General features: G+C 41.7%; 1 protein-coding gene across 5 annotated transcripts in view; it reads right to left on the bottom strand.

Annotated features, from left to right (window-relative positions):
* The window catches only part of ERC2 (ELKS/RAB6-interacting/CAST family member 2), an 845,311-nt gene that overhangs the window by 340,511 nt on the left and 476,832 nt on the right, over positions 1–27,968 (bottom strand). For all 5 annotated transcript variants that reach the window (XM_050958427.1, XM_050958428.1, XM_050958429.1 and 2 more), the window contains one exon: positions 20,191–20,351. In XM_050958427.1, the coding sequence (XP_050814384.1) occupies positions 20,191–20,351 (161 nt within the window). The remainder of the gene's footprint in view (positions 1–20,190; positions 20,352–27,968) is intronic.

The following is a 27,968-nucleotide window of genomic DNA, read 5'->3' as shown; positions in this document are numbered from 1 at the left end:
GGTGGGAGGGTACCTGTGTATCTTGTGCTGTTGGTGGGAGGGTACCTGTGTTCAGTGTTGTCCTGAACGTATTCTTTACCATTAATGAGTAATGGCTCATTATGGGTAGCATTTAAATAGGTCCCTTTAAGTCCCCTTTCTCCTTCCTAGCCTTTCTGATTGGGAGATTTCTTGCCCCCTCCCTAATAGAGGGAAAGGTCCTTTGCCTTTGTATTCTGTGTCACCTGGCTTCTCTTCTAAACAGGATCATATGCCATGTCCATCACAGTGGCACCTGAGCATCATCCAGTAGTGTATTAAGTGATGTGAGTAGCAATGTTACATGCAATCCTTTCCTTTTTTCTCGCTCTCTTCTTCTACACAGGAAGAAAATTGTGTGTCTATTAATTTTATTACTGAGAGCAAGGTTGAGGAAGTGCACTCTACAGTTGAAACAGTAGTGCTGAGATTTGTGGTTGTTCTTGAATTAGTCTGTTCCAGGCTTGGGATGGCCCCAAAGAAATGCTGGCAGTCAAGGATGGTTGTTTTTTTCTTGCTTTCCCATCTCCACAATTAAAGCAGGATTCTGTGGATGCCTCCTTCTGCCCCAAGACAGCCATCCAGAGCACTATTAGGTTGCCTCTTGCTGCTGTCTGGAGGGAGCCCTATGGGTCCTCTTCTCAGATGTCATAGCAAGAAGTGGGGCTGATTCCTGGTTTGGGGTCCCTAAACATATATTAGAGGTGGCTGGTCAACTAAGGTCCTTAAAGCAGCCAGAGATGACCAATGGAGTATTCTCCCTCTGCAGAGAAACATTCCACTGGCTTAATCCTCCAGTGGTAGAAGTGGCTACGCCACCTCTTATGCCAGCTGTTCATAAATTAGGACTGGGCCCGTGCTATCCCTCCTAACTTGTGCTAAGCCCAGGCAGCTCTTGATCAGGATGCTATAAGTGGGATAAAGTGGAAAACCAGTGCCTTACCAAAGTAGCATAAATATCCTTTAAAGATTAAGCACCATTAAGGTCAAGGTGATGCAGTTGGGTTTTTTTAATGGACTTTTAATATTTTAGAGACATAAATTCAACATAAATCATAAACTAATAGGATTTGAATGACTTCATCCTAGTTCCTACTACAAATGGCCATTACACAACTCACCATAATTTGGCAGCTGCTGCTCAGATGGGGTATTTATCAGTTAAAAATGGTGTGCCTTAGCACAGTTGTGTGGGAGTAGTTTTTGTAATGACTACATATGCAACTTGAAGTTCACACCTCACACCACTATTTTGTATTACAAACCATATTACAGACAACTATTTTGCTTTTTCTTAAAAAAAAAACCGTTAGCAGTTTAAATTAATTAATCTTGAGAAATATACAGAAATATTCTAGGTGTGCTACTTCCTGCACTTACATTGTTTCCATGTTATTTTCTGATACGCTAAGTAAAGGAAATGCAAGTATTCAGGCAGATAAAAATAGTTGATTGACCGATCTCATCTGACTTGTCAAGAATATTATTAAAATCTTTCCCTAGCATGCACACTATTTTTTGACATTGTGTAACATCATGTTATATGCTGCATTTATTTGAAAGAAATGTCTTATATAAAATTTTACAATATATAGTATAATATATATTTCTAATGTTTTTTTAATTCTGTTTACACAATACTAATTCATAAGTAGTCAATGTAATTTATATGAGATGAACCCTTTAGCTTTTTTGGTTCTCTAACTTCAAAAATTCAAGTTTTCACTAAGTCCAAAACCATACTGCTGGCGAGGCCATCATCTTTTAATTCCTCTTATTAAATTGTCGTGTTCTACATCTCAAATATGCAAGATATTTGTTGGAAGAAGAGAAAAACTGACCCACTCTAATTTGAAGGCCTAAAATACAGACACATCTGCTAGAATCATAACCAGTTTGTTGACTGAGGTTAGCAATATAGGAGCTTGCAGTTGATCAGTGCTGCCCTAGGTGTCACTGAGGCCTGTGAGAATTACACTAAGAGGGTTTCAGCAGACTAGGGTGTAATTCTGTCAGTTTACCAAAAAAAACCCACCTAAAAACAGAAGCTTAGCTTTTCTTTCAGTTTCCCACGCCCTCATTGCTGTCTTTGGAACCACTTGTATCAGAAATGGATGCCATCACATTCTCTCACTGGCTACAGTTCAGTCCAAATTTCATCATTTTGCTCCTTCCTATTTCCTCAGTTAATAAAATTATAAGAAAGCATATTTTAGATTATTTTAAAAACTAAGGCACAGTTTGGCTGATATCAGTCCTGGAGGAGTACAGCTTTCTTCCTGTGAAATTATTTTTTTGATAAAATGCTTGTATTTTTATTATTTTCATATTTTAAAACTAAGGTTATGCAATGGAAACTTTAAAAAAGTTGTTATTACAGTCTTCAATATAAAATATTTTAATTTTCATTTACAAAGTAAAACTAAGCCAAACTCCAAAATCACTTAACTTTAGTTTAAATTAAAACAGTTCCAAAGAAAATTAAGTAATACTTCTAAACCTCAGTATCCCTTGAGATAATCCAGATCCAAATTTTCATGATTTAGATTTGTAAATCCATCTTCTTTTTATATGGACAATTTTTTAACAATACATACCAATTCATAATTAGCATATAATACAAATTATTTTGTATAGCGTTATTCGTACTAAAGGATTATGGAACATTGAGCATGCAGATAGCCTGCACTAAAGAAGCACTTTAATTTGGCTTAGAATAGATATTTTGCCAAATTCTAGGCAAAATTTTTATATTTGGTCTTGGCTGAATCATTTTTCAAATACCTAGTCAAAGCTCAATAATTAGAAGGCAGCACTAGTCCCCCACCTACTGTACTGGCTGGATTAAAACCTTGCCTGTTTCTCCTTCCTTCTTTCTTATGGATATTTCAAATATCAGCCCAACTACTCAGGGAAAACAGGAGTGATTTTTAGGCAACTCTAGTCCTTTCCGATTCTGTACTGCCACCCACAGTACTAGCTACTTAGTGTCATACCTTTCCTGGAGTCAGCTAATGTAACACCCTCTCCATTGCCTTCCTGCCTCTATATCCCTAAGCGCCATTCCTTCTCACTGTTGTTCCTCTTCAACATCTTCCTCCAGTACCTAAACCCTGCACCCACACAGGAGTGAACTTAGGAACCTTGGAATACTGGAAATCTAAGGTGTGACAGTACCACGGGCTAATCTGACAAATTAAAACCCATTCAAATAATCCAAGTTTCCAAATTCAACAGAAAAGCTCCTGGGTTTGCACGTCACTCCTGGGAGACTATAAGAAATAGAACAGAGATAATGGAAGAAACATAGGCTGAAAAGGGGATTAAAGAACAAGCAGAGTGATAAGCCCAAACAGGATGAAAATGCATAAAACAGGCTCCCCTTTGGGTATAACATTGTTTTTTAAAACTTGATGATTCTTGAAAATATAATGGTTTAAAATTACAAGAGAAGGGTTTGCAGACTTCAGTACCTTGTAAACTCAAAAAGCAGTTTATGCAGTTCTTAAAACCTAAAACTTTGTGAGTTTCACCAGTCCCTGGGGAGAGCACTTGTCTCAATCCTCACTCTTGCAATCTGTACTTTAAAACTATCATTTTGCTACTTGTATCATCATGCAGACTCTCTTATTCCCTGTAGGTCAATAGCACAAGCAAAATGGCATTTGGAGCTACGGCCTTTAACCTCTCCAGCGTGCATTAGTTGACTTCATGTAACGGGTTCGTGAAAAGAGATTTGAAAAATCATCAGGTTATTAACTAGGTGCAGTCAGCCTGTTCCAGCCCATGATGGTAGTGTGGGAGAGAACTTTACTGCCCACTATGGAGAGAAAATAAATATTTTAGGAGCATAGAAAACCTGATGGAAAAATAAAGGTCAAAGAGACAAAGGGAATGTCTTTGGAAGCCCTGGAAGAGTAGGAGGGAGATTTTATATTGGAATCTGTACCAAAAAAGCCCTGTGAAGATTTCTGAGAGTGGGGGTGATTTGTGCCCATTTCAGAATAAACATAAGACAAGCTGCCATGTGATGGAAAAATTGTAGTTTCTACTGTTTGGACATAGTGAAGCTATGAAGAAGAGAATTACATGGCAGAGGTTTGTTTTGTTTTGTTTTGTTTTACACTTTTACTGACAAGGAAATAGAGAAGGAACAAATGGGCAATATTCCATACATAAAAACTAGAGAGGTGATCAGAGGAATGTGGAAAAATAAAGATGGGGGTGATAAAAGTGAAAGCAGTAGCTGCATCTCCTTCCTTACCAGATTCTGCAGAAGACCTCACACTCATCTGTTTCAGTGTGCAAGGTTGGGGTGGTATGTGGCTGGACACATTCAGAGTTGGAGGTTTGTCACTTCATGCAGCAGCATCACTCCAAAACCCATAACAATTCTTTGTGGAATTTCCAATAGAAATAATCACTTAAGCATGAAACTTCTTCATTTTCAATATCCATATCTCCTACTCCCCAAAACTGACTGAGGTAGGGTATAAGTATGTCTGGAGACATGGCAACACGATCTCTAACAATAATATGCTGTGAGGAGGTAGGAACTCAGAAAATAACAGCCCATCCATACACATTCCCTTCCTGCCTTGCAGATGCCTTGAAAATACGCCTGGATCACTGTCTGTCTCACAACTGGAGGGCCATGCCCACGGTGGAATAGAAAACCCTCTTGCTGGAAGGGATGGTACCTCAGGAACCTTGCAAGTTACAACTTGCTGTTTCCAAGTAACATACCCTGTGCAAGGAAGATGATGATGTAAAACAAGATAAGTTTAATCTAGTTACAACTACAGCCCTGTTACACAGCATCTTACAATGTAAAAATGATGAGCAATACAGTTCAGAAAAAAAAATCTGTTTTCCGCACCTGTTTGAAGGGGATCTTTCCCCTAGAATCCAAGCTTGTATATTTCATATTAGAGAGCTGACATTTGGTCACTCCCTCAATTATGAATTGTCCGGATTCAGCAGCTGTTACCATTCTTTTTCTAATTGGCTGGGTATGACTGGTTGAATTCCATGTAGATCAAAAGGATTAGAACGCATCCTTTGTAATTGCACACTGTATGCAGTTGAACCATTGTCATTCGGTATATTGTGTGAAGGCCATATCATTAGTGAAAAAAGCACTGCAACCATTCCCTGGTGAAAAGGAAAACTGTGTTTTTGGTCTGTACAGTCCAAGCACTTCCTAAGTGCAAGGGCTGCTACTGTGCTCAGCTGCTGCAAAGGCAACACAAGACATGACAGCAGCTCCTTCAACCTTCTATGCCCTGGAAATGCTCAGGCAAAGACCAGGCACTGTATTGCTCCTTTTTTCATATTCTGAAGATTGCCTGAATTAGTCTAATGACATTCCAATGCCAAGTTCCATCATGTTATGAAAACAAATTATAACTATAACCTACAGAACAAATTATAGGAAGAGATGGTATACTTTCTTCCTTGTGGGAATGAATAACCAAATGTCACAGATTTTGTCAAATAAAGCCATGGAGAAACCATAGTATTTTACCCTAAAAGCACTATTATTGGGCTCTCATCTAAACAGACATGTGGTGATAGGCATGTGTCTTTAAATGACTGAAGCAGTTTGCCAAGTAAATAGTTCACTCACATTATTCTCACAGAGAGAAGCATTTTATTGCCCTGTGCCTCTTTAGAGTTTTTCTTTTTTAAACATCTCTTCATTTTGGTCAAGCAAACTTCTGTTCCAGAGAACAAAGCCTTCATTTGGATTCCTCTAATCTTTATGGTGTTTGCAAGGTGGTGTCAAAAAAGTTAGTCAAGGCATGCTGAGCTACAGGTCTGTGGGGCAAAAAGCTGTCACAGGAGACTTTCCACCCACCTTAGAAGGAGACCACATTACCATTCTAACTACTTCCTATGGAAGTCACAGTTGTATCAACATCCTGCTGTTTTGTTTGTATTTAACTTGGGATATGACTCTCTATACTCTCAGCATGAATCCTACAATTAAATGGAAACAGTCCACAGGTTACAAAAAACAGCCTACTAGTCCACTTTTCAAAAGGTATATTTTTAAAGACAATCAATTTGTTGCCTATTTACTGATCATTATAGTATATACAATTATAGCTCAAACAGAATAATGTAAAATGTTAAATTAGTTTATGAAAACACTTTTTCTCCACAACTATACATTAGCAAAGTATCTAAGGCATATTCAAATCAACAGCTGATGACTGCTTAAATAATTCACATCATAGGGAAACTTTGTGTTAGGACTGAGCAAACTATTTAGAGAAAACTGTTAACATTCATACTATTTTCAGAAGAATAGACTAGAAAAATCTGATCCTGCTATTTTTGTGTAGATTTGGAGTTTATCCAAACAGTACAGGGAACAATAGTATCATACATCCAGTCCTATTTATTCTACAATTATCCTCAGGCACTGCTTGTTAGAACAACTGTCTTGAAACTAATTCAGTGATATGTCAATATTTTTACAGGAACATCCACAAACATCTTCCAGGTACCACAGGTACCTCTGCAGAGAGAGATGCAGGTAAGGGACTGTATTATCCACTTATTTGTTTTCCTCCTTGAACAAGCACAGTGTTGCAAACTATAACAAATGAAGGAAGCAGCATCACTTCACAAACACACTTAGGCCTGGTCTACACTGCAGGGTTAGGTTGATTTTAAAATGAATGCGTCCACACCACCAACCCCGTTCTGTCGACTTAAAGGGGCTTGTAGCAGGGTGGACCACTGCTTCGGCCCTGAAAGGGTTAAAACAGCCCTGGATAAGGGGCTGGGGCTGGAGAAAGCAGCCTTTTAGGCTGGGCTGATTGGGGGAAGTGGCGGCAGCTGGGGCCATGCCCCAAACTGAGCAACAGGCCCTTATATAAGACGGAGAAGCCAGGAGCACAATCAGTCTCTCTCTCTAGCTGTAGAGGGAGATGGACCTGGCTGTGGGGAGCTAGAGACTGGGTGCCTAAGTGGAGCAGGGCTGGGGAGCTCCTGCCTGGAGCCCAGGCTACAACCTAGCTTTAGGCCAAGAGGTGCTGGGGGTTGCAGGAAGCAACCCAGGGGTAGGCCAGGGCAGCAGGTCCAAACCCTCCTTGTTAGTGATGACTTGGCTGATACTGCAGTCTGCCCTAGGGCGTGGGGCTAGACAATGACTGGCAGTAGCCATACACTGAGGCAAGGTGGGAAGAGAGGGTGGGGGCAGCACCCTATGTAAAAGGGCACTGGGTCCAGGGAGGGACACGGGGCCAGTAGCTGGAAAGGCGGATCACCGGGCTGCAGAGGGCACTCTGGACACTGGACTGAGCTAATTCCCGAGGACGACCAGTAGGAGGTGCTGCGGGGGTGAGTCTGCCTGGTTACAGGGCTCTTAAAATCAACTTCTGTACTCCTTCCAGATGAGGGGAGTAGCACTAAAATCTACCTTGCTGGGTCGAATTTGGGGTAGTGCAGCTGCAAATCAATGGTACTGGCCTCCAGGAGCTATCCCAGAGTGCTCCAATGTGCCCGCTCTGGACAGCACTTTGAACTCCGATGCACTAGCCAGGTACAAAGGAAAAGCTCTGGGAACTTTTTGAATTTAATGTCCTGTTTGGTCAGCGTGACAAACTCAGCAGCACAGGTGACTATGCAGTCCCCTCAGAATCGTAGAATGTTTCTATGCTCCTCCTATCATCTCTGTCCCTGAGGTTATCGCAGATTAGAAGGCAAAAAAAACCACACTCGCGATGACATGTTTTCCGAGCTCATGCAGTCCTCCCGCCCTGATAGGGCACAGCTTAATGCATGTAGGCATTCAGTGGCAGAGGCCAGAAAAGAATTAAGTGAGTATGAAGAGTGGAGGCAGGACGTGATGCTGAGGCTAATGGGGAAGCAAATGGACATGATGAAGTGTCTACGGGAGCTGCAGGAAAGCCAGCAAGAGCACAGACCCCAACTGCATCCACTATATAACTGCCTACCCTCCTCCCCATGTTCCATAGCCTCCTCACCCAGACGCCCAAGAACTCAGGGAGGAGGCTCTGGGCACCCAGCCACTCCACTCCAATGACAGAAGGCTGTCATTCAAACAGTTTGATTTTCAGTGTGGCTACAATAAGCCATGTGGCCGTGTCCTTCTCTCCTCCCCCACCTCCCCTGGGCTACTTTGTCCGTTATCTCATTTTTAAAAAATTAATAAAGAAAGAATGCATGGTTTCAAAACAATAGTTACTTTATTTTGAAGGGGGGAGGGTGGTTGGCTTACAGGGATTTAAAATCAACAAAGAAGGCTGGTTTGCATCAAGGAGAAACACACACAACTGTCACACCATAGCCTGGCCAATCATGAGACTGGTTTTCAAAGCCTCTCTGATGCGCAGTGCATCTTAATGTGCTCTTCTAATCACCCTGGTGTCTGGCTGCTCAAAATTGGATGCCAGGCGATTTGTCTCAACCTCCCACCCTGCCATAAACGTTTCCTCTTACTCTCACGGATATTATGGAGCACACAGCAAGCAGCAATAACAATGGGAATGTTGGTTGCACTGAGGTCTGACCTAGTCAGCAAACAGCGCCAGCGAGCTTTTAAAGTTTGTGACGGTGAGCTGAGTGGGCTCCATGCTTGCCGTGGTATGGCGTCTGCATGGGTAACCCAGGAAAAGAGCCGCAAAATGATTGATGGACGTTGCTTTCACGGAGGGAGGGGCAACTGATGACGTACCCAAAACTACCTGTGACAATGTTTTTGCCCCCTCAAGCATTGGGAGCTTAACCCAGAATTCCAATGGGTGGCGGAGACTGCGGGAACTGTGGGATAGCTACTCACTGTGCATCGTTCCATAAGTCGATGCTAGCCACGGTAGTGAGGAAGCACTCCACTGACTTAATGCGCTTAGTGGGGACATACCCAACAGACTGTATAAAATCGATTTCTAAAAATCGACTGCTATAAAATCAATTTAATTTCATAGTGTAGACATACCCTTATATTAACAAGACATCATTAGCTTGAATTTTGTCAGTTTTAAAAAGTAAGGTAAAAGTACTTTCAGGGACTAAACCTACCCCTGTCACCTTGCTATTCTTTTCTATTTTGTTCAAGTGCTTTTCTCTCCCCTATTGCTGCATGAAAGACCCACACAAACAACAGGGGAAACTAAATAACTTGATGACTACACACAATGACTTAACCAGCAAAGATAGGGAATGACTCTCACAGTACTGAGAGTCCTCCTCCATACAATCCCTCAAAGAGGTCCCTATTGTCTGTTACAGCTATCCCCCTACTCCATTTTGTTTCTTACAGCTGTCCCCATACTCCATTTTGATTTTGTTCTCCTCCTGTGGCCGCCCCTCCCTGGCTGTTAAGTTGTTTACCAGGGCCACTGCCCTTCTCAAAGGGAGGGCCCCTTAAGTTGTTTACCAAGAGCCATTGCCCTTCTCAAAGGGATGGCCACTTGTGCTGCATCCTAAGTGGGACCACTGCCCTGTTCAAAGGGTTGGTCCTGTTATCACCTTGTTAAACCTGGGCTTTGTGTAGGATAGGCAATGTCCAGAGCTGCAAGACCTAATGTGTTTTTAAGATCCTGGGCATGAGTCATAGGCCTCATGTGCTTTTGAGTCCTGAGGTGTGAACTCACACCTATTGTTCAGGACTCTGCCCAAGTACATCTCTGTGCTCACCTGCAGTTTTTCCCTGTGTCTCCTCCCCTGTGACAGAGGGAGCCTATCAGGATTACTGGCAGGAAACTACCTGAGTCTGCCTTTAAAAACAGGCATTTTTAAAACAAACATTGGGAAAGGTTCCTGCATTGCTGCCTGGTCTGATCAGCCAGGGGTTCTGGGGGGTCCTTTCTCCGCTCTCGTTTTATTTTTGAGCATACCCCCGTTTTAAAAAAAAAAACCCACAAAGAACGAATTGCTGCCTGAGAGATCTCCTGATTATCAAGACCGTACCGAGCCCTCCTTGCTTCTTCTGATGTTGTTGCTGCTTCTGCCTCTGCTGCTACCTTGGGGACTGGTAAGAATCCCTCTGTGAAACTTTCCATACTTTTATTTTATTATTTTAGCTGCTGGCTCTGTTTCCCCAGCACACAGACTCAAGCTAAACCTTGGTCTGTGACTTAAAACCTCTCTTAAACTCCACGGCGCTTTGCCGCTAAAAATAAGTTTGTGCCACCAATAAGCTCCGCTCCTGTGGGCTTTGCTTCGGGGCTCACTGCTTTCAGCCATATCCACTGCTGCAGCCACATCCCTTGGCTTCCTTGGGGGGCTGCCTTGGGAGCTATATCCTGGGCACATACTACTCTGCCCTCTATGACTTCCCCATAGCATAAGGTGCACCATAGGTTTTGCTTTTTAGTTTAATAAGTCATAGTTTGCTAAGACTGTAGCACTTGTAAGTTTCACCTGCCTTGCTACAGTTGCTGTTTTGTTGCTCGGTATAGTTGCTTGTTATAGTTTGCTTAGAATTGTGATATTTGTTGTTTTGCCTAGTCATTGGTTAAGATAGATTTTAAAAAGCCATTGCCTGGTCGTATTCTGTACCTGTTTTGTTACTTTGTATAAGCGGCTTGTCATTTTATATAAATTTGATTAAGTTAGATGATGGATAAGGTTTTTGCTGTTTGAATTCGTCTTCCCGCTGTCCCTATCTCTCCCTGAACTTTCCCGTGTCTGTTTTTCCCCCACTCCAATTTCCCCCTCTGTGTACTTCCCCGTGTCTCCCTGTTGTAACCCCTTGCTGCTTCTCCCCCTGTGTAACTTCCCAAACCCTTTGCCGCTTCTCTCCTTTTTTTTTTTGGGTGTCCCTCCAGCCCTTCCTTACACCTCTCTGCTGCCTCTCCCTGTATCCTCTGTGTTCGTGCTCCCGCTTCTCCGCTGCCCCTCCCCTACCGAAGATCGCCATCACACTGCTCCGTTTGTCTTCACCCCGCTGCTCCGCAACTTCCCTGAAGTGCTCTCTGCTGCTGCAACCTGTTTCTTCCCTCAGCCGTCTCCCCCATTCTCCACGTGCCTTCCCATCGCTTGCATGTTCAGCGCCCTCCCCTCTTGCTGCTCCCAGACTCCCCTTAAGTGCGCTCCAGCTGCTCTTGTCTCCCATACATCCAGCCCGCAGGCTCCTGTAGACTGCTCTGGGCTTCACCCCATAGGGCTTCAAAGTCTCTCGCTGCTTGCAGCTGCACTCTCCTCTCATCAGTTGCCACTGATCATTCACTCCCCTCCCCACTCCTGTTTCTTGACTCAGCCTTTAGGTACACTCTTGCAGATTATCTGCTATTACAACCTCACAAATTGTCATTAATTTTCTTCTATGCTGTTACATTGCATAATTTCACTTATCACCCATATTGTATCATTGCACTGTGATTCACATTTTACTTGTGGTTATAACACCCCATTGGTCGCCTCCACTTTTCTGATATACTTTGTATTTGCATTGATGCCACTGTGTTACATTATATATATATATATATATATATATATATAGCTATTAACCACTTAATACATTCTATCTGAGATTGTTGACCATTTCATATAGAAGCTACCATTTTACTTTGCATTTCTTTTTGTACATTTTGCATTCCACACTGTATCTAGAGTTGTTCCTATATAAAGTTGAGTTGCTTATTGACTGTACTGTATCCCATTGTGCTGAACCCCACTTACTGCACCCCACTGTTAAAACTCCCTACACTGTTCAATAAGAAGAACCCCCCCATCATTGCCTATTGTAAACACCCTATACACCCCATCCCATTGTAATTCATTGTTAAATTCCTACCACTTCCTTTTTCCTTTAATAAAGAAATTAATTGGCACCCCACCGGTGTGGTAATTGCTCCTCAATATCCCATATACCTGCGGGCAGGGACACCTATGAGTATATGCTGCCTCCTTCCCTCCTATATCTTTGCCATCAACAAGGCCCTAGAAACATTTCCTTCCCCCCACCAAATTACCCAAATGAGACTGTCCCCCTCAGCTCCACCTGGATCCAGCCAAGGTCTCCCCTATCAAAAAACAAAAACAACAAAAACCCTTTCCCTTTGAAGAGCAGGCAGGGAGAGAGCTGAGCTACTTCAGAGATCAGCCTTCTGCCTGAGACTGGCCTCTAGTAGCAATTGCAGCTGCCTCTTCCTTGCTTTGCAGATCAGCTCAGTCATTGATTAGTGGGAGAAAAGTGTTCAGCTCTGCTGCAATATGCAGCAGCCTCAGATTTTCTTTCTCCCCCTTCCTTTCTTTTCAGGTGAGGCTGAAAGTTTGGTGGGAAATAAAACATGGGAGTGTTCCCCTTGTCCCCGTAAAATTGCAAACATGACATACACAGGTGCTTCCAAAAGCACAAAGAAAACATAATGAAAAACATGGACAAGTAATGTTTTATTTTCTATTCTTTCAGTTATAATAACCACAAGTGTTCCTATGACAATGGAAGTGATTTTTAAGTTGATGTTATCAACCACTCATTGGAGACTCTTATGAAAAAATGAACAGATATTGTGGATAGCACATCAGTTTTCTGCTTGTGCTATTCAACGTGGGGAAGGATCATTTGATTGGGGACCTCAAAGTATCGTCCCTTTATGGTACAATCTGGCCCATTCTAAAGGGCGAAATAGTTCTTCAAAAATATTTTTTTCCTGACTATCAGGATTAAGTCATCTCTGGCTGGACTGCCTTAGCAGTACCTATAGGATACCTACCTCTACACTGCAGCTGGGAGCTGCTTCTCAGTACAGACAGACAGACATGCAGGAGCTCTGCTCAAGCTAGCATGCTAAACATAGTAGTGCAGTCAGGATCAAAGAGGTGGCATCTTGGGTGAATCGCCTGGGTAATCCCACCCAGACTCCCTAGGTACATACACAGCTAACCCAACCCATCACCTCTGTCATCCTGGTTAAACTGCTGTTTTTAGAACCATAGCTCAAAGAGAGTTAGTGTGTGTCTGTCTACCTGTGCTGGGAAGCACACTCCCAGCTACAGTGTAGACATACCCATTGTGATGGTATGCACTATCAAAGGCAAGGAAATTACCCAACTTTCCTTTCAAATTGCTGGCAGGAATTTTGTCTCAGGTTTACTACGAGTCCCCTCCAATACATCACTGGACTGACCAGATGCCCAAAGAAAAATTCAATGTATAATATTAACGTCTCAAAAAGTATGGATGCACTAATCTTCAAGTCAAAACAGTGACGTTCAGTTTCTGTATAATGTGTGGAACTGAACGTGTGAACACTTATTTCCAAGCGTAGTGCTTACCACCCTCATTAGTTTTTGAGATCCTAATTTTAATTACAGCATTTTGCAAGAAGTCAATTCACATATTTGTTTTTAAAGCAAAAATATCAGTCAGTTTAGCTGTTAAAGAATTTTGTTAATGTTTAATGGTTGCAGCTTGGAATTTTTTTATATAGAATTAAAAATGGAACAGAAAGTGTGCCAATTATCACTCTGCCATCTTACTTTGTTTGATATATCCATTCCCCCACTCTTCATCTGTATTCATCTTTATAGACCGTGAGCTTTTCAGGGCAAGAATAGTATCTTCCTCAGTGTAAGATAATACTGACACTGTTAGGAAGATAATAGTGACCCTATCCACACATTGAAACCCACTCCACATGAGGAAATAAAGAATTAAAGGAAGGTAATATAATTAATGCCAATCAACAAGGATTTATGGAAAATAGAGTCTGTCAAACTAACTTGATTCTTTTCTGATGTGAATACAAATTTGGCTGATAAAGGTAAAAGAGTGGATGTAATATATTTAAATTTCTGCAAGACATGTGACTAGGGTGACCAAATGTCCCGATTTTAGAGAGACAGTGCTGATTTTTGGCTCTTTTTTTATATATAGGTTCCTATTACCCCCCACCCCCATCGCAATTTTTCACATTTGCTGTCTGGTCACCCTACATGTGACTTGGTACCACATGAATATTTGTTTAAAAACTAGGAAGATATAAAATTACCATGCCACACATTAAATGGATAAATGCAAATGTATACATCTAGGAATAAAGAATGTAGACCATAGTTACATGATGAGGGACTCTATCCTGGGAATCTGTGACTTTTTGAAAAAGATTTTGGGATTATGGTGGATAATCAGTTAAACGTGAGCTCCCTATGAAACACTGCAGCCAAAATAGATAATGTGATTCTTGAATGCACAAACAGGGGGATCTTGAATAGAAGTAGAGAAATTATTTTATTTCTATATTTGGCACCGGTGAGACTTCTACTGGAACAGTGTGTTCAGTTTTGGAGTACACAATTCAAGAAGAATGTTAATAAATTAGAGAGGGTTCAGAAAAGAGCATGACAATGATTAAAAGATTAGAAATGCCTTATAGTGATAGACTTGAGATGCTCAATCTATTTAGTTGACACAGAGAAGGTTGAGGTGTTTGGATTACAGCCTATAAGTACCTACCCGGGGAATAAATATTTAATAATAGGGTCTTCAATCTAGGAGATAAAGGTATAATGTGATCCAATGACTGGAAGTTGAAGTTAGACAAATTCAGAATGAAAATAAAGTGTAAATTTCTAGCAGTGAGAGTAATTAACCATTGGAACAACACACTAATGGTCATGGTGGATTCTCCATCACTGATAATTTTTAAATCAATATTGGATGTTTTTCTGAAAAAATTGTTCTAGAAATTATTCTGTGGAAGTTCTACAGCCTGTGTCTACAGGAGGTCAGATTCATTGATCAGAATGATCCCTTCTGACCTTGAAATCTATGAAGATGAAGGAAACTTTTCAAGGTAAGCATTGAGTTTCCATAAGATTTTCAGTTTTCCACTGATTAAGTATAAGGAAAGGACTCAGCCCTAGTATGTATTTTTAAATAGCAGAGTCCAATTTCAAGACATTTGAAACATTTTAAGAGACAGTAAATAATTTCTGAAATCTATATTAAATTATTGACATTATGCAATACAGAAACTTTTGAAAAAATAGTATATTTTACATAATAATTAGCTCAGTGATTTTATTATGCTTAGAAGGCACTGGTTATAAACCATGCAGAAAGCATTAGGACCAAATAGGCAAAATAATGGATTTGAACATATGGTATATTCTGATGTTAACATCTATGCATTACTCCCATTAATGCCAGAATGAATTATTTGTGCACATTGAGAAAAAAATATGCACCATAACAAAAATATTTTCTCCAGAAATTATATAACTATTTATTGTCAATAACATGCAACTCTTGCACCAAACTTTAATATTGTGGAATTCTTAAAAAAATAAATCTCATCTTTTCACATATTAACATCAAGCAAAGAATATAAGGAGATGTTTATCTCATTCCATTGAACTTCCTCTTCTTTGAAGGGTACTTATCTAATGAGTGGAGCTCTCTCTCAGAGTCCAGATCAAAAAGCCCAATTAGATAATGGACTGGATCAGGGGTCGGCAACCTTTCAGAAGTGGTGTGCCGAGTCTTCATTTATTTACTCTAATTTAAGGTTTCACGTGCTGGTAATATATTTTAACGTTTTTAGAAGATCTCTTTCTATAGGTCTATAATATATAACTAAACTATTGTACATAAAGTAAATAAGATTTTTAAAATTTTTAAGGAACTTCATTTAAAATTAAATTAAAATGCAGAGCCCCCCAGATCGGTGGTCAGGATGCAGGCAGTGTGAGTGAAAATCAGCTCGCGTGCCGCCTTCAGCACGCGTGCCATAGGTTGCCTACCCCTGTGCTAGATTAAGTTGCTACCTGGTTTTATTCTAAACTTCTTTAAATAACTTAGTATACATGGAGACTTGTAGTGATAACTGAAAAATTTGTCTACAACTGACAAATGATTATACCCAGTGAATGAAGATGGATCTTGGCAATGTCAACCAGATGGGTTTAGAATTGAGAGCTATGTTTGGAACTTTAACATAATATAAGCATAGGAAATCATCATGAAAGTTCTTAAGTACACACTTCATGCCTGTAAGCCAGCAGTCACAAATTGTACCTACTCAGCATTAAATAATAAAATGATAAATATCAGTTATAGAGCTATGGTCTGGTCTGCTAATTAAATTAATAGATTATCAGAGAAAAAGCAGATGAATAAACACTATGCTAGAACTGTCAGTATTCTGTCATCAGCCGTATGGATCTAATTTGATTCACGATTTGATTATGAGAATATAATGTATATTTATAAAAATAATTAAATGCCATGCAGTTTTGAAATGCTCTTTCATTATGTTCCTCTTTCTGTAAGCAAGTATATAAAATCAAACTCCTTTGACCCATGTTTGTGAATTATTCTTATTGGACTATTTAGTAAGTATATTATACTATGTACTGCAGATTTTATTAAATCAAAATATTTTCCTTTATATATAAAAGATGTAAATTCACATTATAAAATAGACATCTTATATGTTCTGAAACAATATTTAGCATTAAAATAGCTCTTTTATCCACAGAACTCAAAGCGCGATTTTTTACATGTATATATTTTTTATGTTTCCTAAACTTTTTATTAAGGCAAAGTTACAATAACATTTTTTTAAAAAGTAGCTTTAATGCAATAAAAAGACTGTTGTAACAAGCACTTAAAAATAACAACATTAAGAAATTAAGTGCAGGTCTCCACTAAAAAGTGCCTTTGGAAAAATGTCTCTGTCAAGTTCCTCATTAATGTGTGCCTCACTGCTTTCCATGTCATATCAGCTCTATTTACTATCTCCTGGCTCTGCAAAATCATCCTGGATTCTGACAGTCATGATAAATTCTTTCGATATCACACATCATCACAGGTGATAGAGGTTATGCTGACCAAGGCACAGATACACCTGTGCAGACCTACTATATTAAAATTATATCATCAGATAATCCCATTCAAATTTAAGGATTTTCCCAAACATTAACTCCGCCTTATATCACATCTGGCATAGTGGTATTTTATGGTATACTGCAAAACAATAATAAATTAACATCTGTTTTACTTACCAAGGAAAGTAGGCCCAATCCTATTCCTCCCTAAATCATTAGCAAAATTCACATTGATTGCAATAGGACTGGATCCCTGTGATAGGCTCGAGGGAAGTCCCACATGTCTAGAGAGAAGAGACTTCACAAAAGGCTCAGGTTTAAACTCCAACCCTCTCTCTGGAGTTTTTAAAAATAGATGGAGTTACAACTGCTTAAAACTGGAGTAATGAAGTAGTGAATCAAGTGGCCAAACTGCAAGAGAAGATGACAGTTAGGAAACCCTCTGCTGCCTATGAATACAGCCCTACCAAATTCATGGTCCATTTTGGTCAATTTCACAGTCATAGGATTTTAAAAATTGTAAATTTCATAATTTCAGCTTTTTACATCTGAAATTTCACAGTGTTGCAACTGTAGGGGTCCTGACCCAAAAAGGATTTTTGAGGGGGTCACAAGGTTACGGTGGCGGGGGTTTGCGGTATTGCTACCCTGACTTCTGCGCAGATGCTGGCGGCAGTTCTGTCTTCAGAGCTAGGCAGCTGAAGAGTGATGGCTGCTGGCCACGAGCCCAGTACTGAAGGCAGAGCCACTGACAGCAACAGCACAGAAGTCCAGATGGCATGGTATGGTATTGCCACCCTTACCTCTGCACTGCTGCCTGGAGAGCTAGGCCCTCAGTCAGCAGCCGCCACTCTCTGGCTGCCCAGTTCTGAAAGCAGCAGCGCAGAAGTAAGGGTGGCATGGTATCGTAGATCCACCCTTAATTCTGCTCTGCTGCTGTCTGGGCACTACCTTCAGAACTGGGTGCCTGACCACCAGCTGCTGCCCTCTGGCCACCCAGTTCTGAAGGCAGTAGAGAAGTAAGGGTGGCAATACTGCAACCCCCCTAAAATAACCTTGTGACCCCCTTGCAACTCCTTTCTGGGACAGGACCCCCAATTTGAGAAATGCTGGTCTCCCCCATGAAATCTCTGTAGCATAAGGTAAAAGCACACAAAAGACCAGATTTCATGGTCCATGATGCGTTTTTCATGGCCGTGAATTTGGTAGGGCCCTACCTATGAGGTATCCTTAATTTATGTATAATAAAACACCTAAACCAAGAAAAATTACTTGTTTTGTTTTTTTAATGTGGAGGATTTATTTTTGAAGAAATCCTGGTTAATATTTTAGGGATAAACATTGATTTAAAAAAAAATGTATGTACAAAATTGCTTTTCTTAAAGATAGAAGCACCAGTTAAGGGTCAAACAAAGATACATACATGCATTCACAAGTCTAGAAAAATTATAAACCAAGACATTAAAAGGCAACAATGTAAAAAATAAATAAAGTGGCTGTTAAAAGTAATTATCAAAACCTAAAGAACAAACGACACTGACAACTATGCAAATGAAGAAAAAGTAAAAACAGTATCTTATCCATCACAAATACATACTTCCTTAATTAGGAAATTTGTGCTACAAGATATTGTCATCACAGCATTAGTGGCTCTGACAGCCACTAATTTGTCTACTCCTATATCCCATTCTCATCTTTGACACCTTTCTATCTCTGGGCTAAGACAACTGAGTCTTCTACCCAAAACTATCAGGTCCTTTATCCATTAAGCTAGGTAACCCATTTCTGTCCAAAGTGAATGCAAGCGCTATATAGCTTTACAAGCTAGGAATCTCAATCAAAAGAGGCACTCCAAACATGTGCCTCCAATACCCATGAGAGTCTGTACAGCAACCCAAATATCCCACAGCAATAGCCAGAACTTCCCTTACAACAATTGATATTTGTGGTCAGCCATACCAAAAATGCATCCTTTCCATTAAGGCAGGATCTTATCACTTACTTAATGCAATCGACTAGAGTAAACAATATTATTCAGTCAAGACAGATGAACATTTGAAATTGTATTGGCACTAAGCCTCTGATTCAATTGCAGCTGAATCAGCAGCTAACAACTATTTATATGAAAGAAAGCTATAATAAAACAGCAAAGTAAATAAAAACTGCTTATGACTGCATTTGGTTCCCTATTTGTTCACTAAACAATAGTATCATCAATAATGAACCATGCATATTTCCACTTTTTAATATAGACCAGAGGTGAAAACTCCCATTGACTTCACTGGGGCTATGATTGCATCCAGATATTTATAATCAACTTACATATTATTTGATATCTCTTTTTCAGTTTGACATATGCAGAATTAAACCATATGTATACATGTGTATGCGTTGTATGGTGTATTTAGAGCAACAATATTAAATAATTTCTTTATCAAATGGGCTTAGCTTTTTTTATAACTATATGGACATCTGCCCTGTACAGCAAGAAAACTAAGGAAAGCTGAAAGTTAGAAATGGCCTGTTTATTTTACTTTTAATTTTACAATATATTTCATGTTCTTTGAATTTCCTGTCCATAATCATCACTACATAATTACCAGACTGGTCAAGTCACAACAAGGTCATTCTTCTCTAGCAAGCCACCAATTCAAAGAGAGTATCACAGCCTTAATGCATTATAATTACACATATTTTCCTTTATTGTGGGAAGGAAGTCACATTTAAATTATAGGCCTCTGCAACCTTTTTAGTTTCTTAAGCTTAAGATAGAGATAGTGTTATATGCTGATATTTTTGTGTCATTTCAACTTAGTAAGCTTTACACCATCTATATAAAATTGACCTTCCCTTTCCCTCTCATTTGACACTCTAACAGGAAATCCAACATGGAGCTTTTCTCAGGATTCTTACTGAAAGATGTGACCACATCCTAGTTTTAGCATAATTCGGTGGACAAATTTGCTTTGTGCCACAGGTGAACCCTTTTCACATCAGAATAAGGCAGAACATTATGGAAATTTAAAACACTGATAATGAATGGAGACAGATTCATATTAAAATATTTCAGAAGTCTCAACTTAAGTTAAACTGTGCTGATACTGTAATAGCATCTAACACTACAAGGCAAATGGAAGTTATAACAAAACACTTTTTCAAGAATTCTACCTGTGTGTGTTGCTGACTTCCCGATAAATACTACTTTCATAATCCAAGGATATTTTATTGTATTTCTTCATTTTAGAGGGAACCTAACTCACATACATTTCAGACGGTTTAAATATGAATACAGTACATATAGAGCAGGAAAAAAATTGAAATCGCAATGCATCTAGTATCAAGAAGAGTAAATGTACTTACTTCATTTCTAATATTTCTTCAAGCTGTTTTCTCCGCTCTATTCTGAGGTTAGCCAGATGTGCTTCTTTCTCAGCCAGAGACTGCTGTGTTGAGGCAAGACGGGCTTTGGTAGCATCCAATTCTTGTCTGGTCTTTTCCAGTGCATTCATCAGTTCTTCTAACTAAAAAGCATAGATTGTTTAAGTTCCATATTCTTCATAGCAAATAATATTTTATAAACACAGAAAAATCATAGTAGGGCTGAATATAAGTGGAAGCATCCTTCAAATCCATTCCTACTTTTTACTGGTTAAAAAAAAAACAGTTCTTAAATATCAGGAAATGATCGAGTTTCCAAGAATCCATCTGGTCACCAATAACATTTATACAAACCACTAAACTAACGTACATTACCAAAAGCCCTTCAACCTGTGCCATTTCCATAAATACTTCCTACACCATTTAGTCTATGGAACTCATTATGGACCTGTGGTAGTAACTCTATAGTTCAGGCTCTAACAGCACTTCCATTATAAACTGATTTTGACACCACACACAATTTTCACCAAAAACAGCTCCTTTCAGATTTACATTTTATATAACAACTGGTGAGAACCTCTGATGACTGTATGGAGCATGTGGAATAGGGGAAGAGCTAAGGTTCTTACATTTGAATATCTATTTTTTAATTCACAGAATATATTCTCAACCTCAGCTCCGTCTTATCAATTTTTGAGGAGATTTCCCAATAAATATGAAATACATTCATAGGGAATTGCTTACTGCAGGGATTAAAAAAAAACCACCCTACTTTAAAAAATAGCAATTTAGAAAAAAGTGTAGGCTGTGTTATAAAAGTGACACAATATTATTTAAAGAATAAAACTCAACCTCTGAAGAAAGGAAAATATATATTACACTTGCCTGACAGCAGCAGGACTGTCTTGTGGGCGGATCATTACATTTACAGAACTGTTATGTCTATATGACATGGTCACTGCTAAAAAAGCACATTAACTCCAGCATGGCTTCCCCTTACCCATGGCATAGACACTCAGCAAAGTTAATGAATGAGATAAGACTGGAGACGGCAGGTCAATCAGACTTGATGTCATCCACAGGTCCCAATTTTGCACGTGTGTGAACAGAGAATCAGGCTTCCAGTATATACAGGCTAAGTGCAATGGTCCTAACTTGGGGTTTTCTCTTTGAATATTTTGTCAAAGTAAAACCATTTTGTATTTGTTATATGCACCTCTTATAAACACATGAGGAATAAAATACTTGAAAAGTAAGATTGGTCACTACAGTTATTTTGTTGCTCTTTTCTTTCTTTCTGCCTACTTGTAATCTGCTAAAAATATAGTAGCTACTGTAGTAATCACCACATCACTAACTACAGATTGTGGTATACTTTGGGGTATAATGTGAAGTTTTATAAAGAGTTTTATGTGAACAATAGGCGGTAGATTTCCCCAAGACCCTATGATTATATTTTTAGAGAAATTGTGACACGCTTCCTGTTTTGTTTTCTTACCCACCCACTTCCCTCGCCAAAAAATTAAAATTATATACATTAACCAACAGCAGAGGAAAATATTAGATGCATTACTTCAGACTAGCCAGAAAGTGATAGGGGAGGGAGCCAACTGGAATATACCCAATCTGACTGCCTTTTTTTTTTTTCTTCTGTGCTACCATGTTGTTGATACTATGGAAGTCAAGGAAAAGTTTGCTTTTGCTGGTGTACAGAAGTAGTCTGACGGAATTCAGCTATGGTCATATAATCAGCCTGTCTACAGAGAAAATAAGATATTTTCCCCAAGTTCATTTTTAATTACTGCTTGTCTCTATGTTGTTATCTAAATCCTACTACTATGCAATCAGCACATATGAATCATACACTCTTTTTTTCAAGTTGAGCAAATATTGTGTTGCTTGTCTCCCACATAACAGCTTTGTGAAGCAGAATGAACACTATTATATGAATCAAACAATAGTAATCAGACTCAAACATTATTTGAAAACTCATATAGTACTTAACCCCTTTACCATAAGTACTGTGCAGCCATTCTCTATTGACATTCCATTGAAGTTGATGGGATATTAGAATGTGCCTGGTACATTCAACTAGGATATACCTAGAATTGTCCAGTTATACTGAAAGGACACTTGATACGGATTTAATCAGGATGCAACTTTATTATTAGACGTCTGAGACTACCTGGTAGATAAAAGTGTACAGTACAGGCAACTTCATGTTCATTCAATCCACACTGCTACTCTTCCTCTGGCAAGACCAGAAACGTCCCTCCTGCTTAAGGTGCAGTGCGGTCATTAGCAACAACAATAAATTGGTTAATACCTTTCAATATCTTTCCACCCTGCACCTCAAAGAGTAAAACTGGTGAAATATAGGTATAAATGAAACAACAAAGAGAAATTATATGAATCCTGCTACTAGTTCTCTGTAGGCGCAGAGTTACACTGATGCAGAGCCACTTGCATGGTGAGGACTTTACATTTCTTCGAAAATAGCTATTACTGCCTTTCCACAGTGACTATCTCCTAGAAAAGTTACACTTGGGAAAATACATATTGAAAAATACAGAAGATCTGCACTGTGACCTACAGAAAAAAAGAAGTGAAAAAAAGGAAAACTAAGGATGAACACAAGCAAGGGGGGGTTACTTGCAATAATTTATATTTTTGATCATATGTCAATATGTTACCATAAAAATACAAATAGGGTTTAATTTTCTACATATTCATATACAAAGGAACATACCTTGTCCCACAAGAAGTCTAACTATATATAAAACTTAACTTAATATTTTCTTGTTTTAATAGGATTATTCCAAAATCTCATCCTTAAATTTCTTCAAGCCCTGAATGCAGTTTTAGCTACTCAATTCATATTAATAATAAGTGCCATATAATTAAGTCCCCAATCTATTACTTAAAGTCAGTTGCATCTGTTAACAGTAACATCTATAAGGATCCAGCCCTACAAACTGATTCAAATGCATGGATCCATATTTCACAACAGTGACATCTATGTCTATGGCACTCTGGAGGTGTGGACCTGTATGAAGTACAAGACTCTAAACTGGAACAACAGCATCACATCTAAAGTTTTAAAATTTACTTTTTCCTTCTTCTGAAGCATTAGCCAGATTTGTCCTACTGTGTATTGATAGACACCACAGCTCACATCAAGTTTCCCATCAATCAAATCATTTGAGAATATTTTTAAAGCATGTAAAGCAATCATTATCTTCCAACTATTAATGTGCTGACATTTTTATTTATTTAATTTTTACTTTATTTTAGAGAATAAAAAAGTCAAGTATATTTGTAAAAATATCTACACATAGAAGTGATGAGATTTTAAAGGTAGAGAGAATTTTTTTTAAAAAAGGTGAATAAAAAAACTGTTTAAGACCACAAATCATTAGCATGTGTAGACTCAAAAGCTATACATGTATTTACATTTTAACATAATATTTGCAAATCAGTTCCTCCTTCACTTTTCTGCCAAAACTTAAGTTCAGTGTTCTGTTTCCCTACCTACTTATCTCACTAATACCTAAAGCAACACCAGGATTTGATTGGCAGGCAGGCTGGTATCAGAGACGTGTTGGACTGGACGGGACCTCCAGAGGTCTTCTAGTCCAGACCTCCAGAGGTCTTCTAGCCCTGCACTCAAGGCAGAACTAAGTATTACTCACCTTTGTAACTGTTGTTCTTCGAGATGTGTTGCTCATATCCATTCCAGTTAGGTGTGTGCGCCGCGCGTGCACATTCGTCGGAAAACTTTTACCCTAGCAACTCAGTGGGCCGGCAGGTCGCCCCCTAGAGTGGCGCCATCATGGCGCTTGATATATACCCCTGCCGGCCCACCCGCTCCTCAGTTCCTTCTTGCCGGCTACTCCGACAGTGGGGAAGGAGGGCGGGTGTGGAATGGATATGAGCAACACATCTCGAAGAACAACAGTTACAAAGGTGAGTAACCGTCTTTTCTTCTTCGAGTGATTGCTCATATCCATTCCAGTTAGGTGAATCCCAAGCCTTACGTAGGCGGTGGGGTCGGAGTGAAATGTGGCAGCATGAAAACTGCTGAGCCAGAGGCTACAGCATCTCTTGACTGTCGAACCAGGGCATACTGCGAAGCAAAGGTATGGACCGAGGACCAATGGAGCTGCGCGACAGATCTCGTGGGTAGGAACACGAGCCAGCAAGGCGGCAGATGAAGCCTGAGCCCTGGTAGACTGTACGATGATGTGGCTTGGGGAAATATGAGCCAAATCATAACAAGTGCGGAAGTCCGCCATCACCCAAGATGAGATCCTCCGAGAGGAAAACAAGCAAGCTCTCCCTTTGGCCCGCTACCGTGACAGAGCTGGGGCACCTTACGAAATGGTTCTGGCAGCGCAATATAAATGCGAGCACTCCACAGATGTCCAAGGAGTGCAATGGTTGTGCCCATTGCGTTGAGCTGTGGGTAACATGAAAGGCCGAAACCACCTTAGGGAGGAAAGCTGGGTGCGGTCATAACTGCACCTTGTCTTTGTGAAACCTAGTGTACGGCGGAACCACCGTAAGAGCTCTGAGCTCGGAGACCCGTCTGGCCGATGTAACAGCTACGAGGAAAGTTGTCGTCCAAGACAGGTATAGCAGAGGGCCAGTCGTGAACGGCTCGACTGGGGGAGACATAAGTCTGGTTAAAACTAGGTTGAGGTCCCAGGTTGGGGCTGGGCGGCGCACCCGAGGGTGCAAGCTCTCCAAGCCCTTGAGGGATCTCAAACCCACAGAGCGTGAGAACACGGAACGTCCACCTTAGCCTGGCTGGAAGGTAGAGATGGCTGCTGAGTGTATCCTCAGCGATGATACCGCCAGGTCCTGCCGCTGAAGGCCAGAGGCAGGCCAAATAGAGGGGATCGAGGCCTCAGCCGGAGCAAGATTGAGCGTATTGCAGCTGTAGACGAAACGCTTCCACCTGGCCCGGTACGTTGACCAGGTGGAAGGCTTCCTGTCACCCCGGCTCAGTTACGCAGCAGCCACACCGTGAGGCGAAGAGGCTGCAGGTCCGAGTGACGAAGCCTGTCGTTGCCCTGAGTGATGAGGTCTGGGTGGGGTGGCAGGGTAATTGGGTCTGTTATTGACAGGCCGAGCAACGTGGTATATCAGTGCTGCCTGGACCACTCTGGAGTGATCATGATGATGCGCGCTCTGCCCCTGCGGAGTTTGAGCAGGACCTAATGAACCAGTGGGAACAGTGGGAAGGCATAATGGAGTTGGCCTTTCCACGGCATCAGGAATGCATCCAAGATCGATCCCGAGGAGGGACCTTGGAAGGAGCAGAACATCTGGCATTTTCTGCTCTCGCGGTGAGCGAACAGGTCTATGTGAGGAAACATCTCCACTTCTGGAAAGCAGAACGCCTCACATGGGGCAGAGTGATCACTCGTAAGACAGGAAAGACCTGCTGAGTCAAAGCGCCAAGACGTTCCGAACGCCTGGGAGAAAGGACGTCACCAGCTCCATCGAGTGGGCCATGCAAAAGTCCCGGAAATGGATGGCCTCCTGACAAAAGGGGGGAGGACCATGTCCCTCCCTGGATATTTATGAAGCACATGGCCGCTGTGTTGGCTGTAAACACCGAGATACAACGGCCTCGCAGCTGCCGCTGGAACCCCTGGCACGCCAGGCGGACTACTCTCATTTTTGGGGCATTGATGTGGAATGCCAGCTCCCGAGAAGACCAAAGGCCTTAAGCTCGGAGGTGACCATGAGCACTTGAGCAGAGAGATGACGCGTCCGTCGTCAGGGGCAGTGAGGGCTGGGGCGGATGAAACCGCATCCCTGCCCACACCAGGGAGGGAGTTAGCCACCACTCTAGGGAGCCTAAGGTGCTCGAGGGAACGGTGACTACCATGACCATTGGCTCCCTGTCCGGGTGGTACGCCGAGGTGAGCCGGACTTGGAGAGGACAGAGGCGGAGCTTGGCGTGTTTGGTTACAAACTTGCGGGCAACCATGGACCCAGGAGACTGAGACAAGTACGAGCCGAGGTCGTTGGGAAAGCCTGCAGACCTCAGATGATTGTTGCCATCGCCTAAAACCGCAGTTGTGATAAGCAGGCTCCGGCTAGGTAGGAGACCAGGATAGCCCCTAGGAAGTCCAACCTCTGCGTGGGAACCAGAGTGGATTGCTCTATAGTAATCATCAGGCCTTGACCTGTGAATAAGACCGTGACGATGCCCACGCGCTGAGTGGTTTGTGTCTCAGAGTCTCCTCGGATAAGCGAATCGTCCAGATACGGAAAAACGCATATCCGACATCAGCGAAGGTAGGCGGCGACTATGGCCGTAAACCAGAAGTACTGACAGTTGGCTAGAAAGCGGAGGTATCTCCTGTGCGGAGGGAAGATGGCGTTGCGAAAGTACGCGTCCTTCATATCCAGGGCGGCATAGTAGCCCCCAGGAGGCAAGGATGGAATAATGGTTCCCAGGGATACCGTGCGGAACTTCAACCTTATCCTAAACCGGTTGAGTCCGTGCAGGACTAGGAAGGTCTGAGACCTGCGTTCGAGTGGGGGACTAGGGCATAACGGGAGTAGAACCCCTTGCCCCTTTCGTCCATCGGCGTCTGCACCTCTTGTACGAGGAATTGCTCGTGAGAGGGGTCCCTGAAGGGGGACAGGGCTGGAACAAATTAGAGGTGGTACCTATGCTCCACCGTGCGCAGGATCCAGCGATCTGAAATTAACTGGGGCAACGCCAGGAGAAAGCGGGATTGGGATCCCGGCCTGTGACTGGTACACCGCCCTCAGGCGCACCTTGGAAGGTTCGTCTTTGGTCCCAGTGGTAATTGCGAGGGACCTTGACCTTGGCTCTTTAGCGGTCCTGACGTTCGTCTGCGACCACCTTGGCCTCGCCGTTTGCCAAAGTCCTGTCTCTGGCTAGGCACAGAGTATGGCGGCTGGGGACAGAAAGGCCTGCGTTTGGTCGCTGGCATATGCATGCTGAGAGAGCGCATTAGGACCCTATTGTCCATCAGGCTTGGCAGCCTGGGGCTGTCTTTGCCGCGAAAGGCCTTTACCAACAAAGGGTAAATCCTGAATGGCATACTGCAGCTCCGGCCGGAGGTTTGAAACCTGAAGCCATGAGATGCACCTCATGGCGACACCAAAGGCCAGAGTCTTGGCTGCAGAGTCTGCTGCGTCCAACGAGGCCTGGAGGGACGCTCTGGGTACCTTTTTTTCCCCCGTCCTCCAAGACGGCAGCGAACTCTTGGCGGGAGTTTTGAGGGAGAAACTCCATAAACTAAACTACCTTCACCCAGGTGCTATAATTATCGCAGCTAAGCAAGGCTTGTTGCTTTGCTACCCAGAGCTGCAGGGCTTCTGCAGAGTACACATGGCGGCCAAACAGGTTCATTCGCCAAGCCTCTTTCGGTTTCGGGGCTGGCGCCCGCTGGCCATCGTATCAGAATCGTGGTCCTGAGCATAAGATCTGCGCATGTGGGATGACACGGATGCGTGTCCGGATGGCCATGGAGGTACTAAAAGAAGGCACAGGCAGAGTCTCTGACTCTATCGGACCTTGCCCAACTCGGCACCGGGAACCGGCACCGGGAGGCGTACCGGTACCTGAAACGAGATCCAGACCCGCAACCAGAATGGTGCCTGGAGGTCGACCGAGATCTCGAGGCTCGGGGAGAGGCTACAGGAGTCAAGGTACCTGTCGCGGTGCCGGGAGTCGGAACGGTGCCGATAGCGGGTTGGCGAACGGGATA

This window comes from Gopherus flavomarginatus, chromosome 6, assembly GCF_025201925.1.
Source record: "Gopherus flavomarginatus isolate rGopFla2 chromosome 6, rGopFla2.mat.asm, whole genome shotgun sequence".
In the NCBI taxonomy this organism is placed as follows: Eukaryota; Metazoa; Chordata; order Testudines; family Testudinidae; genus Gopherus; species Gopherus flavomarginatus.
The sequence above is the reverse complement of the archived record's forward strand: the minus strand, read 5'-3'. Positions and strand labels throughout refer to the sequence as shown.